This window comes from Salvia miltiorrhiza, chromosome 2 (genome assembly GCF_028751815.1).
Source record: "Salvia miltiorrhiza cultivar Shanhuang (shh) chromosome 2, IMPLAD_Smil_shh, whole genome shotgun sequence".
NCBI classification, from domain to species: Eukaryota; Viridiplantae; Streptophyta; class Magnoliopsida; order Lamiales; family Lamiaceae; genus Salvia; species Salvia miltiorrhiza.
Window position 1 is genome coordinate 34,386,555 of NC_080388.1, and position 16,441 is coordinate 34,402,995.

Here is a 16,441-nt window from a genome sequence, read left to right on the forward strand (position 1 = left end):
GCGAGCCATCGCCGCTGTCCCCGTCACCTCCTTTCCCTTCGCATCTGCTCCCTCTCTTCACAGACGTGCACATATCTTGAACGATGGCGCTGCCGCCCTGCAAACCCTGGCCCCCAGAACCAGATGCACCGCATCTCCTTATACTCCAGCAGCCGGTGAGGCCGCGCCTCATCAGAGATCCGACGAACAGGCTTAAATTATAAATGATTGGGGGCTGAATCTTAAAGGGAAACTTGGGAATCTAGGTTTTCAAGAGAAGGAGAAATGATTGGGGGCTAAGTGAGAAAGTTAGGCGGTGGAGGTCCGGTTAATGTTCGTCGGAGTTCTCTGAGGGAAATGAGAGAAGGGGTTTGAAGGAGAGAAAGTCAAGTGGTGGACTTCTCTACTCTCGTCAGTGTGTAGGTGAGTGTTCTTGTTGAGGGAGTGGACAGAAGGGCGAGGGGTGTTCGGCGGTGGCTGTGGCTGGCCGGCGGCGACTTCGCCGAGAAGGGAGAGGAGATGGGCGGCGGGTTTGGGAGTGTTCCAGAAATGGTATCGAGATGGGCGGTTGGTTTGGGAGAATAGTTTAGGGTTTCGCCTTTTATAGTGTAATTAGGCTAAGATTAATTAAATTTAATGATACCCTAATTTTAACTAAAAATAGAAATGTGTCTATATTACCCAATAAGAAAAGTGTCTTTAATAATGGGACAGAGGGAGTATGAAATAGAAAATTACTCCCTCCGTCCCACTAATGAAGACACACTTTCCTTATTGGGTTGTCCCAATAATAAATACACACTTCCAAATAAGGAAATAATTAGGACTTAAGATACACTAATTAATTGTAGCTTAATTAAGATATAAATAAGAAACAAAAAAAATCCTACGTCTATTTTCTACTCTCTCTCTCGGCCTATCCGCCTCCCTCACATACAGGCGCCACTCTCTCTGTCTCTCTGCCTTCTCCGGCCGCCGGCGCCGACGTCGCTCCGCGACCGCCCCTGTCCGACCCCTCTATCTATCCCTCTCGGTTCTCCTTCATCTCTCTCACTCTAGACCTCTATGTCTGTCGCTGCCGCCACCTCCTCCTCCCTTCCGCCGCCTTCTCCGGCCGAACAGCCGCCACCCATCCCTCTCTCTTCTTCGGCGGATCTGGGGGCTAGGGTATGCAGGGCGGTGGATCTGGGGGCAAGGGGCTGGGGTTTGCTGGCGCGGCGGATCTCTGAAGAGAAGGAGCAGAGGCGTTCGATTTTAGGCGAGATTCCTCCGTCTGTTTCATGCCTATGGTTCCAGACCGCCATCGCCACCACTCCTATGTCCTCCGTCCTCTCCTCCGGCTCCGCTGCCTTCCCAATCGAGAATCTCTAGGCGAAAATTGTCCCTATTTCTGCCAACACCCGCGTAATGTTGCAGAATCTCTAGGCGAAAATTGGAGAGAGCAAATGGAGAAATTGAGATTTGAGCTTTGAAGTATAGGTGGTGGTGGTGGTGGTTCTTTGAGGAAAGGTGGGTGGGGGAGAGAGGGAAGGGGTACTTGTGCTGCTGGGTTGTCTCGGCGGTGGCAGAGAGGGTGGCGATGGAAGAGTGGTGGTTCTTGGAGGAAAGGTGGGTGGGAGAGAGAGGGAAGGGTACTTGTGCTACTGGGGTTGTCTCGGCGGTGGCAGAGAGAGTGGCGGCGGGGCCGGAGATGGCGGTGGAAGAATGGTTGCATCTGGGTGGCGGATGAGATGGATGGCGATGGAATTAATTCTCTTCTGTCCACTTTTGTAAAACATTGATTTAATCAGATAGGAATTAAATAAGTTTAATTAAACACATTACAACACTTTAAGTCTCTAATCTACCTTACCTTAATCTCCGTGCCCCAATGAAGTGTGTCTTCATTATTGGGACGGAGGGAGTACATTCGTATGCCGCCAAAAGTGATGCACACTCTTGTGGGACAGAGGAGTACATAAGAATCAAAATAAATTTAAAGACATATTATAAAATGCTTATTGAATGGGAAAAACCAAGCAGTGAAATATATATATGAGACGATAAAGTGATGGCTATTGGTGAAGATGACGTAAAATTATTGGAGCACCATACTGCGGCTGCAAGTTAAGAATGGCGAAAGGAGCGTGTTTATAAGACGGAGACAGCTCAAATGAGAAATGCTGCAGAAGCATTGCGATTACTATTTTGGCTTCAGTCATGGCGAAGTTGTGGCCGATGCAAATCCTCGGCCCCGAACTGAAAGGTATCAAGGATGCTTGGTTGGAAACTCCTTGTGCGAATCTCTGCGGCTTAAACTCCTTCGCGTCGTCTCCCCAAATTCGAGGATCATAATGGACAAGGCCTATCATCATTGCCAACTGCACCCCCGCTGGAATCGTAAGACTTCCTATTTTCACGCTCTCCTTAGGGCTTCGGAAAATCACCGGAGCTGGAGGGTACATCCTTAGCACTTCTTGTAGGATCATCGTCACCTGAATTAATTAATAAAAAAATTAAATCAATAAATCAATTAATTAATCAATTATGAATGAAGATGAGAGATATGGTCTTACAGTTTTGAGGTGATTGAGGCCTTGAGGAGTTGGCTCTGACTGGCCAAAAACTCGAGTGATTTCTGCTCGTGCTTGAGTTTGCCACTCAGGGTGCGTGCACAACATCAGGATTGTCCACGCCAGCAAACTGGCAACCGTCTCTGAACCTGCGAAGTAGAAAAGCTGGCACTCCTCTATCACATCTTCAATGCTCATTCCTTCATTCTCGTTCCCATCTTCTTCAGTGAATCTCGTGTTCGCCTCCATTAGAATGCTCAACAAGTCATCTTTGGGGATTTCGTCTCCCCGTTCCATCGCCTTTGCCCTATTCTCGATCACACCTCTTAGTACTGTTTTGATCTCACTCGTCAGCCTTTTCACCTTTCGGTTTAATTTTGTCGGAAGATATCTGTAAAGACAACCTCTTCATTGAATTTAGAGCTTGTTTCATCATGTAAATACACAATATATAATCTGTCATAAAAAATAAACTATGCAAAATAGTTTCATTTCAAAATTTGATTGACCGCCTATCATTTTATTATAATTTGAGTTAGTTGTAATTTATGGTTCGACCTTTGGCCACTAGTAATTGTAGCATCATCTTAACATAACCCAGGATAGAACAGACCTTATAAAATAGTTGCAAAAATAATTTCATTTCAAAATTCAGCTCTGAAAATATATATGATGCGGATTGCCGGATTACACGCCATATATTAATATACAAGACCTGGTCTTGGGAACAACCGATTGTACCGTACAATCAATCGGGTTGCACCCTGACTTGCATCTTGACCCGCATACTGACCTGAACCCATATCCCGATTCGAACAAAGTAAATAACACTATTTGGTTATACAAAATGACACTACCTGTAATTGACATTATTCAGTTATACAAATGACACTGCGTATATATGACACTATAACATTTTAAATGATACTGTGTATAATTGACACTATTCGGTCATACAAATGACATCAACCGTGTAAATGACAACCATCGGTTATACAAATGACACTGCCTATAATTGACCTTATTCGGTTATACAAACGACTAGTTTAACATTTTAAAATGTCATAGTGTCATTTGTATAACCGAATATCGTCATTTATATGGAGTGTCATTTGTATAACTGAATAATATCAATTATAGACAGTGTCATTTGTATAACTGAATAGTGTCAATTATAGGCAGTGTTATTTGTATAACCGAACAATGTCATTTACACGGTTTGAGTCAGAATGCAGGTTCAGATCAGGATGCGGGTCAGGGTGTATCCCGATTGTAAGGTACAACCAGTTGTACCCAAATTTTTGTGAATGTACAATGATACATATATACATTGCAAGGGGTGGACTAAAATAAAAACACATGCATTTTAGAATATAAAATAGGAACTATTTTAAGCCATTAGATCATTAAAATCTACGATTGATTCATCAACTTATTGGATGAATTCGTGGTCACGAGTTCGAATCTCATAGGTAACAAAAAATTTATTTTTTGCAATTCATACATTTACACATCGAATTCATACGTGTTTTACATATAATTCATACATTTTAGCTAGTTCGTATTTTATATTTTAAGAAGTGTTTATATCGTAGTCCTCCCCTACATTGCAATATACTCCCTTTGTCCCTCAAACATCTTTCTAAGGGAGAATGACACGGATTTTAATAAAAATTAGTTGCGTAGATGAGTAGATAATGAGTCCCATAAAAAGTAAAGATTGTAAGAATAATAGTGAATGCAATTATTTCAAAAAGTAGACTAGAAAGATATTTTGAGAATGACCCAAAATAAAAAGAGAGAAAGATGTTTGAGGAACGAGAGAAGTATCATTATATACTTGGAGTTGGAATTATATTTCCGGATTCTAAATTTTCAAACCCAATGCAACTCATTTTTTGCAAATACTTTAAAGATCCACACCTTTTTCTGAACAATTCTAAGATGAGATAAACTGTAAATAAGCCCCTTAAATTTACCTCCATCCCGGCACATACGAAAAGTGCAGTAATTGCAGGACGAGCTCCACTCTATCATTCTGGAGCTGAAAAACCCGTTTTGCTTCTTCATAGCTGTTGCCAAACGCCGTCCTTGAAATCACATCGCCTGTTAAATCTTTAAGGTACGCCCACATATCGATTTCGCAGCGGCTTCGGTTACTACTATTAGCAACCGCTCCCTTTAACTTTTGAATCATGTGGGAACAACTTAATCCCATTGTTGGCACCATATTCTGATTGGAAAAAAACCAAATAAGAAAATTTGTAGTGTTCATATTTGATTGAAGGAAAAAATTAAGACAGTAATAGATACACCTTTCGCCCACATAAAATGTATGGCACGAGCTTTAAAACAAGAGATTGGATTTGTTGTGAGCACTGGCGTGTTGGCCGAGCTAGACTTTTGATTCAGTGGGGTCCATTTTTTTTTCAAATAAAATTAATAATCAAATAAAAATAAAAAATTAAATTAAATTAAATTTAAATTAAAGAATAACCATTAATACAATTATAATGTTATTTAAATTACAAAAAGGACCTTTCAAACTGACTTAGAAATTCATACAAACTTCAAAAAATTAAGACGGATAAAACTTTGCAAGGGGAAGTAGCTTTCAAACATGACATGCATAAATTAATTATGTGTTCACTTCATCAAAATGTCGATTTAACTCTAAAACTTGCATGCATGTCAATCACAGAGTAAAATGATTCAACTCGATAAAAACATATTTTTTTTATAATATATTTATAAAATTATGAAAATACTCCTACTACTTTTTGAAAATTCCAAGGGGTCCAGTGAACCCCCTATCTCTGAGTAATGGTCCTATTTTATTGTTAATAGAAAACTTACCAAAACTAAAGTGTACACAATTTATATGGACGGATGAAAATGATAAATTGAATACTATATTTTCGATGGATGGTGGGAGTAATTAATAAAATAGTGTTGAATACTTTCAACTTGTCGAGATGGAAAGCATGGTTGACAATCTTCCTGCGTTTAACCCATTTTTGGCCCTCTTGAAAGAGAATACCGCCGCCGGTGAGGATCTTGCCTGTTTCCGGTGACGGCTTCTCGAATTCACCAGTTCTCCTTACTATATCTTTTATCAGCTCGGGATCAGTTATGTTGAGCCTCGGCGATGGACCCAACCAATAGAAACTATTCGGACCTATATCATACATATATAGAAGCAATTAAGAAGAAGAATTATTGCTAGGGATGGCAGTGGATCTTGGACCCGGTCCAGATCCGTTTTTACGAATCTGGATCTCAATTTTTTGGACCCGACGGATCTGGATCTGGATCTCAGTTTTAAAAATGGATCTGGATCTGGATCTTGAAATTTTAGATCCGGAACCGACCCAAATCCGACCCGTGGATCCGTTTTATTATATATACTCTCTCTGTCCACGAAAAAGTGCCCTACTTACCCCTTTTTTTTGTCCACGAAAAAGTGCGCCTTGTTTACCTTTTTGTACATTCATACCCTTTACTTTCAGTTTATTTACAACTTATGTCATTAATAAATCCACACTTTTATTTAATCTATGCAATTAACCCTCACAATTAACTCACTAATAAATCCACACTTTTATTTAATCTATGCAATTAACCCACACAATTAACTCATTAAAACTACGAAACCAACTTCCCCACGCCTAGTCAATCCCATTTCCCCCAAAATTAAATTACTCTTTCTCTAAACTTAAACAAGTGGAAGAAATACACACAAACCCTCCAAATTGTATCTACAACCCGATTTAATGGCTTTTGGGCTATGTGTGTTTGTTGATTAGCTCAATGAAATAATAAATATGTTCTGAAAATAAACTCGACTTCACGTGTGAATTCCGCACTACAAGAAATTGAGTTTTTACCCACACATAATTACCCACACATAATAATGTGTGGTAGTTTAGCCACACATAATTTCAAAATGTGTAGGTAATTCACATACAAAAAATTCATTAGTTATTGACTTTTAAAATGTGTGGCAAAAATATTTTCGTGATATTTATTATTTTAAGGTTATTTTTAAGTTTTTATTTATGGATAATAAAATTTATTTTTAAATTTGTTGCACCAACGTGGCAAACTAATAAAAGTTATTAACCACACATAATTCAAAATTATCTATGTGTTGGTAATGAATTTTTATCATTATTTATTATTGACATGTAATTAAGAAACGTGGGAAAATATTTTTAGCTACATTTATATTTTGGTTTTAATTAATTATTTATGCAAATCTTAATTGATGTTTTACCCACACATATTTTGAAAAATGTGTAGGTGAAACAATTTGAAACTTTCAATTATTATTGACATTTAAAATGTGTAGCAGAAAATTTATTTGTACTATATGGCGGTAATTCTTTTTTAAGTTTTATTTTATTTAATGAAGTTTATTTTTATATTTGGTGTGCACCCTCTATTAATTTTTTTAAACCACACATAATATATGTGTGGATAATAATTTTTATATTTATATTTTAACAAATTAAAGTAAATTTAATTTTATTTTATTTTTATATATTAGTGCCAACTAATCAATTGATTTATCTACAATTGTACAATAAAATAAAAATTAAATAGGCATAAAAAAACAAGAATGAATATGTTAAAAAAAACACAACAATTAAAATAGGCATAAAAATTAAATACTAGTCTTTAACATTAAAATCGAACTCAATAAAGAGTAGGATTATTTAAACTCTCAACAACTAAAAGACAAGAACATATTAACAAATTAATCAATGTCATTAGAACTACCCCTATTGTAATTTTTACCTCATTCAAAATAACTTTTTCAGCTTTCTTAGTATCTGTGCCGGCACCCAAATGGGGCACTTTTTCGTAGACGGAGGGAGTATATTTTTTATATTTTATATTTAGTTTACTAATAATATTAACTAAATTAAAAATAATAAATAAATTATATTCAAAAGAATAAAAACTAAAAGTATTTTGTGTTATATTTTTCATGATGGAAATTAGATGTTGATTTTGTGAAATCTTTTTAATTTAATTTAAAAATAGTAGATCCGTGGATCTGGACCCGTGGACCTGCGGATCTGACGGATCTGGATCCAAAATTTTCAGATTCACGAATCTGGATCTGATATATGAAAACGGATTTGGATCTGGTATTGGCCAGACCCGGTCCAGATCCGGCCCATTGCCATCCCTAATTATTGCAGGTAGCTAGCATACGAATCAATGAATGATGATCAACAAGTCAACGAATCATGAATTCTTACCGTATTTAGAGATGATCCGATGCTCGTATGCGAAAACGTGAGGCATGATTTGATCGGACAGTGGGATGGATCTAGGCTGTTCTTCTTTGACGGCCTTGATGTAATCTTTCATGTCTCCCAGGAGCAACCTGTAAGGATTCCCGATAAAACCTTGTTGTCGCAGAAGCTTCTCGAGCTTTCTAGGGTGAAACCAGAGCGTGTTCAGCAGCTTCGCCACCCATGTCACAGATGCTGCTACCACGATGGTGGTGACAACTACGCCAAATGTGGTTGCTTCCATTTTTCCCGTCTGACAGAGAATTGTATATGCTACTATGTAGACTCCACTACTATATATATATATATAGAGAGAGAATGGAGGGAGGTTATGGTTGGGTAGTAGCTGATGTGGCAGAGAGAGTACCATAGTGGGTGATATGAATTTGAGGTAGTAGGAATAGTTGGGTAGCAATCTTGCTACCTGGGTAGCAAGGGTTATAGTGGGTCCCGCCTCCTTTTTTATCATTTTTTTTGAATTCTCAGCCTTTTGTATTGTTCCTTTTTTTTATTTCTTCGGATTTTCTGTTTCTCTCTTTTCCAATTTGATTGCCATTTTTTACATGCTTTTTATTTTATTTTATTTTTTCTTTTTATTCTTTTTTTACCTTTTGTGTGTTGAACGAATTTGATTTTCAATAATATATGTGTTTTGATTTTATTTTTTTGACATGATTATATTAATTTTTAAATTATATTTCATCATTTAAAAATTTAATTTATTTGTGTAATTACATAAATTTTATTTAAGTAAAATATTATACAAAAATTAAAATACATAAATAATATATGTGTGTGTGTGTATGATGGTAAATATAATAATGATAGTGGGGTCCATGAATAATTAAATATGAGGTAGTGGCACAGTGGAGAAAATATGAGGTAGTTGGAAAATGAGGTAGTTGTTGAGGTAACACACATGTGGCACCATTATGGGGTAGCACCATAGTGGATGCTCTTATATATGGTGAGATCAAGTGTTGATTTAATAATCCTATGACTAATATTTAAGTGAAGGTGGAATTTTTTTACAAATTAAGGTTAGAATCCTTGTGGAGGTAATTAAAATTTTACTAATTTTTTGAATAACGTTATTTAATACTATATATTACTTTATTCAACACTATATGTTGACTTATTCATTAATCTCACAATCTCACGAAAAATAGTAATTTCGCTGGAAGCTACTCCGATAATGGGGAATTAATCTTAGGCATTGATTTTTGTACATCTAAGGGACATAATATTATTTAGTTTATTGCTGATTATTTAATCCAAAAGGGCATATCTGTAATATATCCTCTTATCCCAACGGTTTTTTTTTTTTTTTTTAAAGTCAATCTAAATCTTTTTTATTTTTGACAAATATTAATTCATTATTTTTATTCAGTTTTCTATTTCTTTATTTCATTCTTACAACAGGTCAGATTTCTTCATCGTTGCTATCCATGGAGTCGTCACTTTGACTTTTCTATAGATTGACAATACATTACATATTATATTTAATATTTCGCATTCAATATTCTACCTTTTTTTAGTTCGCACGCTAGTCTTTAAGCGTCACTAAAGTTTCTTTGAGTTTTCTATTCACCTGACACATATAATATTCGCACATGTTTGATAGCCCTAGATAAAACAAAGTAGATAAATAATCATGTCTTATCTAAGTGTTTGATAGCAATATTGATTAACAAGAAGACTCGCATTTAGCGAGAGGCCTGCTCTTATATCACTGTTCAACTGAGAAATTTAATATCTCCTCCCACTGGTATAATTAATCTAGGTATTATTTATCTAAGTTTTAGACTATTATTTAATCGTATGATGCTATTTTAGAGCTCCAAAGGAACACCAAGCGATGCGACCTCCTGTGTGTGAACAATGAGATCTCGAGTTCAAACCCCACTGCTCCCACTCCCCAACTCCCCCAAGTAAAAAAAAAAAAAAAATTAACGCTCTTATACAAAAGCAGAGCCCAAAGTTTTTTTAGGCTCATAACTTTGTCTGTTTTGCAAATGTAGGACAAATTTTTTCGGACTTGCAATTGTAGGACAAATCAATTTGTCCTACAATTGCAAGCCCAAATTTTTTTGTCCTACATTTGCAAAATGACCAAAGTTAAGGTTCTGAAAAAAGAGAGAGAGAAGAAAGAATTTTTAAAAAATTTTAATCTTTAAATAAATATAACTTTCCACGCAAGAAAAGAAAATATAGGGGAAGAAAAAGGGAAATAAAATAACCCTTAAAAAGACAAGATTTCAATTTGAGTGAGAAATTTGGAGTTATAATAAAATTCAAGGTTTATTTATAAACTATATTTTTTATTTATTTTTTATCTTTTAAGTGTTTTTTTTTTCAAAATTGTAAAATTTGACTGATTATAAAATATGTAATATGCATATCAAATTAAATATCACAATAAGAGCTTTAATTTGACATATTTTATGTAAATATTTGATTTGAATTGTAAAAGTTATATTTATTTAAAGATTAAAAATTTGAAAAACATCTATCTTCTCTCTCGTTTTTTTAAGCACATAACTTTGGTGATTTTGAAAATGTAGGACAAAATTTTTCGGACTTGCAATTGCAGGACAAGTTGATTTTTTGGGCTCAATTGATCCTACTTATGCTCAATTTTTGAAAATTTGTCATGCAATTGCAAGCCCGAAAAAAATTGTCCTATATTTATAAAACAGTTAAAGTTATGGGCCTAAATAAACTTTGGGCCTATGATGCACGGATTCTTCAAAAATTAGCATGTACGGCGAATCGGATTCTTTTAGGGTGCGATTCTCTCGTATTCTCGTCGGATTCGCACCCGATTCGCCACGTGGCGTATCTTTTAAAATAATTTATAAAAATAAACCGGATTCACAAATTCCATAGGCGAAATTCATGTATCTCGTGCACGAAAGGCCTACACAATGTTATTTTGATAATTTTATTTTCAGTTATGACTTATATATTGGACTAATAATATTTGAATCGTTATATTGTTGCTCAATTAACTTATATAATTGAACATGCTTAACTTTTGGGTAAAATAAAATGTAAATTACATATAATTAATTTAAGAAAATTTAAATTGTATATATTTTATAAGCATTATATATCATAAAATTTTAATAATTAGATGTATCCTTGCCGAATAGCACCCTATAATTTTTAAAAACCCGTATCCCCGTACTCGTATCGTATCGCCCCCGCATCCGCACCCCCGTACCTATGCAACATAGCTTTGGGCTCTACGAAAGCATTACAAATGCTACAACGAAGGCTCAAGAATTAAACTAAATAGTAATTAATCATGTTGAACAAAAATATAAGGAATTAATTTTTTGTTGAACACACAAAAATATAAGGAATTAATTTTTTTAGTAAAAGGAATTAATTTCTTTTACCACAAAGTCAGTTGTACATTGTCTTTTTTAAGTTTTTTTTATTACACTAGTTTATTCACAAAATAAATTGTTGGGAACTTAATGAAATATCCTATCCCTAGTTTTGATGATACCAAAATTCTCCTTGGTCTTTTTCATAGACTAGAACTTTTTCGAACTCAAGTGTTAGAGTTCATTCTTTTTGTTCTCTGAAGACTGAAGGCTGAAGACTAAAGACCACGACTGACGAAAGCAGGAATAGACAAGTAAAAATGCAACAGTTTTGACTGAATGAGAGCTTCACTGAACCAACAGTGAAGATTAATGCCTTGATGCGGAGCAATGGAATCAGTGGACTGATACTCCTGACAAGTATCAGTTAACATTCTTCATCGGACTGATATCCTGAAGATAGAATTAAATGCTCACGCGGCCGCATTAAATGCAGAGATATCTGAGATCGTCTTTTCTTTGCAGAGAGTTCCTATTTCATGCAACATGTCTCAGAGGCACCCTACCGGATGTACGATGAGACGCCGTTCTTCACCAAAACAGGAACCTCGAAGATTGCGGACTTAGCCAGATTCAAATCTACGGTAGAAAAATTGAAGACCATCTCTCCAACGGATCTACTCAAGACTTCGCCTATAAATAGAGCTCGAGGATCAACTGCAACCTTCACCGATTCAAACGCACAAGCTGAAACTCTGCCAAAATTGCAGCTCAACCGTTAAACTGCTATCATAAGTTTGAATCGAAGAATAGAATCATCAAAGCTCAAATCATTTCTCTCATTACACATATTCTCTTATTTCTTAGCAAATCTTTGTATACACAAAGCCTAAGATTCTGATTACTTGAGAACCAAATCTCAGTAATCCTAGTTGGAAGAATCCAAACCTCTTTTTAACCGTAGCGAAAAGTGAGTTGGAGTGGTTGTTGTTTAGTATCGATCTAAAACTAAACAGGTTCGGTTACCTTGTCACCGAAAAAGCCAAGAGGGAGTTTAGCTTAAAGGTTCTGACTCCAAAGACCTTAGTGTTTCGCTGTGTGGGCACGAGAGTATCAGGGCGCACTAAGTGTAAAATCCAAATCAAGAGTGGTGTTGGTAGGTTTGCAGTGCACCTCAAACATTAGCCCGGAGTACTTGTCAGATTGATCATCTGACCGTGGAGTAGGAACCTTGTTTTCGAACCACATAATTCACAACTGAATCGCTAGTATTGGTTGTGAATTTAAGTTTTAAAGATCAAATTCACAACTAATTGTTTTGGTTGTGAATTCAAATTTTAAAGCATTGAATTAACAATTAGTTGTCTTGGTTTTGAATCCGAGATTTAAAACTAGAATTCACAACTCGAATATAAATTGGTTATAAATTCGAGTTTTAAAGCTATAATTCACAACTAGCAAAAGTCTTGGTTGTGAATTCAAGTTTTAAAACTAGAAGTCACAACTATAAATAGTCTTGATTATGAATTCGAGCTCAAAAACTCGAATTCACAACTAAAAAATTAATGGATAATTTAATGGTATGTGTGGCTAAATTTTAAGTTTGTTTTATCTTAGTGGATAGTTTTTATTTTTACTATTGCAATTTGGACATTTATGAAGTCCACTCTTATTATATTGTGAGTGGACAAGGGGTGCACCATGTGATAGAAAATGTCCAAAAATAGAACTATGAATGGAGTGAGGACATAATAAGCAAAATGAAATTTTGTAAGAGAAGAGTCTTTCATAATATATAGTTATTGATTGAATTGATATTATTGATGATGGATATATACAAGCATGCATGTGGGAAAATACATAAAAAGCTCATAAATATATATATAAGTAGAGAGATGGGTTTGAGACATGGGTAGTGTCTAGTGAAGAGGGCGTAAGATAAGTGGAGCGCCATACTGAGGTCGCAATTTATAAAGGGAGAAAGGCGCGTGCTTATAAGAGGGCGAGAGCTGAAAGGAGAAATGCTGCAGAAGCGTGGCGATAGCTAATTTAGCTTCAATCATGGCGAAGTTGTGGCCGATGCACATGCGAGGCCCCGAACTGAAGGGTGTGAAGACTGGTTGGTTGTCGGTGGCCTTGGCGACCCCTTGTGCGAACCTCTCAGGGTTGAACTTGTTGGCGTCGTCTCCCCAAATCTTGGGATCAGTTTGGAAAAGCCCTATGAGCAGTGACAAATGCACCCCTGCTGGAATTGTCAGACTTCCGATCTTCACTTCCTCTTTAGAGCTTCGATAAATCACAGGACTCGTGGGGTACAACCTTAGCACTTCTTGGAGGATCATGGTCACCTGAATGAATGAATTAAAGATGAGAGACAGAGATATAGATGTTGAATTGATTATCATCATTCTTACAATCTTGAGGTGATGTAGGCCTTGAAGAGCTGGCTCCGAGTTGCCGAAAACTCGATTCACTTCTTCTCTTGCTTGAGTTTGCCATTCAGGGTAGCTGCAGAGCATGACGACCGTCCACACGAGGAGGCTCGCCACAGTCTTTGAACCGGACAAGTAGAAGAGCTCGCACTCCTCGATCACATCTTCAATGCTCATTCCTCCCTCTTGTTGAATGAATCTCGAATTCGCCTCCAGTAGGATGCCTAACAAGTCGTCTTTGGGAGTCGCCTTCTCCCTCTGCTCGATCACGCCTCTTAGTATGCTTTGCATCTCGGTGCTAAGGGCTTTCACCTTCCGATTGGATTTGGTCGGAAGATATCTGTAGGTAATTAGATTGAAGTTGAAGCCATGCATAATTATGACATGTAATTAATAAGTTGAGATGGGGTAGTTACCTAAATCCGGGCAGATAGAAAAACTGCAGTAGTGGCATGGTGAGGTCTACTCTCTGACGTATGAGCTCAAAGACCCTTGTTCCTTGTTCATAGCTGCTGCCGAATGCAACGCGCGAAATCACATCTCCGGTTAGATCTTCAATGAATGGCCAGATATCGAGTTCGCTACTAGTAGCAACTGCGGCCTTCAACTTTTGAATCATGATGGAACAGCTTAAACCCATTACTGGCGCCATATTCTGCCCAAACAAACAACAATTAATTAATTAATTAAGTGCATGGATGCTCTCGATTAGTATATGCTTACTTTCAACTTGTCGAGATGGAAAGCATGGTCCAAAATCTTCCTGCGTTTAACCCATTCTTGGCCCTCGACGCAGAGAATTCCGGCTACGCCGAGGATCCTGTTTAGTTCTGGAAAGGGCCTCGCGAAAACATCATATCTCCGCAATATCTCCTTTATGAGCTCCGGATCAGTCACCGCCAGCCGCGCCCATGGACCCAACCAGTAGAAACAGTTGGCACCTAATAATCAAAATATATACCAATTATTCAAGCTACCATGAATTCATAACAGCATATATATTGGTACCGTATTTGGAGATGATCCGATGCTCGTATGGAACAACGTGAGGCATATGTGCGTCGGAGATTTCGAAGGATTTAGGCTCTTCTTCGTTCATGCATTTCATGAAGTCTTTCATGTCTCCGACGATCAATTTGTAAGGATTCCCTCTCAGGCCTTGTTCTCTCAGAAACTTCTCTATCTTTCTTGGGCGAAGCCAGAACATATTTAGCAGCTTCACAGCCCATGTAAGTGATGCTGCTACAACCATGCTGCTTAGGATTAACCCAAATGTGACTTCCATTTTTTCAACTCTCTATGTTTCTCACTTGGGCTACTATATCTATATATATATATATATATACATATTATGGTTTCCAATAATTAATCCAATCATGTTATTAGCTCGCCCAATCTGACCTGCTCGCGAATCATTTATCATTTAATACAAATTAATTTATGCACAATGGCAGACTGCCAAAACTAATTAATATTGCACCATCATATAGAATCGAATCGAATCTCATCGCATCGCATCTTCAAAAATGGCGAGCCAACAATCATTTTTTTTATGATTCGAGGGCGGCAAGATCGTTTTGAAGATAATATAAATAATTAAATTAACCATGCATGTTTCGCATGAAAATTAATTTATTTACTTAAGCCAACGTCGAAGCAACAATCACATGCAGGTTTTATTATTGGTTGGCGCGCTGCTATCTGTCTTCTTGCATTTCCATTTCACTGCTTTGGAGATTCAAAACTTTTTCATTTCTTTTTTCGAAAGAGCAGTAATATTAATAGTTTCTCATTTTCCTTTTATATTTATTGAAGGAATAGCTTACTGACATGCACTTCGTTGTCACGAAGATTCACAAGTTAGAGCTTAAATTCATCAAATTTATTTAAAATTTATTAGATGCATTATGAAAATGTCAACAGAATAGAAGGTCACAACTTAATTAATTTCTTTATATGTATCACGTCCACTAATTAAAGGCCTTGATTACTGGAATGAGATTCAGTGTACCATACTTTATGTCTCACTTTATGTCCTACTTTCAATTTTGTTTAATTTTTTTTATATTTTTTTCTTCAATTTCAATTTTGTATGCTGTAGTTTAATTTTGTGATTATCAACTAAAGTTTATTCCATCAATCTAGAGTATATAATTATTTTTTATCATTTAATTTCACTTTAATTTATTGGTTAATAATAAGTTGATAAATTCAAAGTCATGATATTTACTTTAAAAACAATTAATTTGTTTAAATAAAAATTAAATATAATTCATAGTATAATAATAAATTTTATTTTTATAAAAAATATTTTTAAAATAATATATATACGCATGGGATACAGTGGTACACATAAGATTATGGGACACTAGATCTCATCCCTTGATTACTATCTCAACTTTGGAAATTTAATTATTATATGACATCAATACATTGAGATAATTGTAATTTATGGCTCAAACATGGTTTGCAAAATAGGCCAAACTTTAAAATAAGACCAGTTTTTTATCGTAGATCCCTAATGTTATTTTATGGTTGCGATTAAATTTTAATGGTAATATGTTGTTCATTATATAAAGTACAAAAATGTTGGAATATAAGTATATATAATGGAGAATTTATTTAATTGGTAGGAGGAAATTTGGAGAAATTGGTTGTGGACGTATGTGTGCTTAGGAAATTTGAGTGGGAGGATTGTAGTTTACTAACACAATCTTTCTTCAATTCACTTCCTTACTTTCTTCACTTACATGATTACATATTTATAGTGGTAAGTAGTAGTAGCTAGATAATTCCTACATTATCTAGAATTCTCTCAACTATTACATTCTCTAGAA

The 16,441-nt window shown here is 36.0% G+C and overlaps 2 protein-coding genes across 2 annotated transcripts; both read right to left on the minus strand.

Moving 5' to 3' along the window:
• Positions 1 to 1,808: 1,808 nt before the first annotated feature.
• On the minus strand, positions 1,809 to 8,189 carry LOC131012143 (cytochrome P450 CYP72A219-like). Its single transcript, XM_057940060.1, has 5 exons — positions 7,802 to 8,189; positions 5,492 to 5,709; positions 4,511 to 4,764; positions 2,535 to 2,922; positions 1,809 to 2,453 (listed from the first exon to the last, which is right to left on the minus strand). The coding sequence occupies exons 1-5, from the start codon at positions 8,079 to 8,081 to the stop codon at positions 2,034 to 2,036; spliced, it is 1,560 nt and encodes a 519-aa protein (XP_057796043.1). The 5' UTR covers positions 8,082 to 8,189; the 3' UTR covers positions 1,809 to 2,033.
• A 4,767-nt stretch (positions 8,190 to 12,956) lies between these two features.
• On the minus strand, positions 12,957 to 14,899 carry LOC131012144 (cytochrome P450 CYP72A219-like). Its single transcript, XM_057940061.1, has 5 exons — positions 14,613 to 14,899; positions 14,328 to 14,545; positions 14,021 to 14,259; positions 13,587 to 13,944; positions 12,957 to 13,520 (listed from the first exon to the last, which is right to left on the minus strand). Exons 1-5 carry the CDS (start codon positions 14,887 to 14,889, stop codon positions 13,092 to 13,094), a joined length of 1,521 nt encoding a protein of 506 aa, XP_057796044.1. The 5' UTR covers positions 14,890 to 14,899; the 3' UTR covers positions 12,957 to 13,091.
• Positions 14,900 to 16,441: the final 1,542 nt, after the last annotated feature.

What these genes read in the sequence shown, in the direction of transcription:
- LOC131012143 (XM_057940060.1), bottom strand. Translation starts at nt 8,081, where the DNA reads ATGGAAGCAACCACATTTGGCGTAGTTGTCACCACCATCGTGGTAGCA. An exon ending in TCGGATCATCTCTAAATACG is followed by an intron (nt 5,710 to 7,801) that starts GTAAGAATTCAT and finishes TGTATGATATAG; the next exon opens with GTCCGAATAGTTTCTATTGG. An exon ending in TCGTATGTGCCGGGATGGAG is followed by an intron (nt 2,923 to 4,510) that starts GTAAATTTAAGG and finishes TTGTCTTTACAG; the next exon opens with ATATCTTCCGACAAAATTAA.
- LOC131012144 (XM_057940061.1), bottom strand. Translation starts at nt 14,889, where the DNA reads ATGGAAGTCACATTTGGGTTAATCCTAAGCAGCATGGTTGTAGCAGCA. An exon ending in TCGGATCATCTCCAAATACG is followed by an intron (nt 14,546 to 14,612) that starts GTACCAATATAT and finishes TTTGATTATTAG; the next exon opens with GTGCCAACTGTTTCTACTGG. An exon ending in TCCATCTCGACAAGTTGAAA is followed by an intron (nt 14,260 to 14,327) that starts GTAAGCATATAC and finishes TTGTTTGGGCAG; the next exon opens with AATATGGCGCCAGTAATGGG.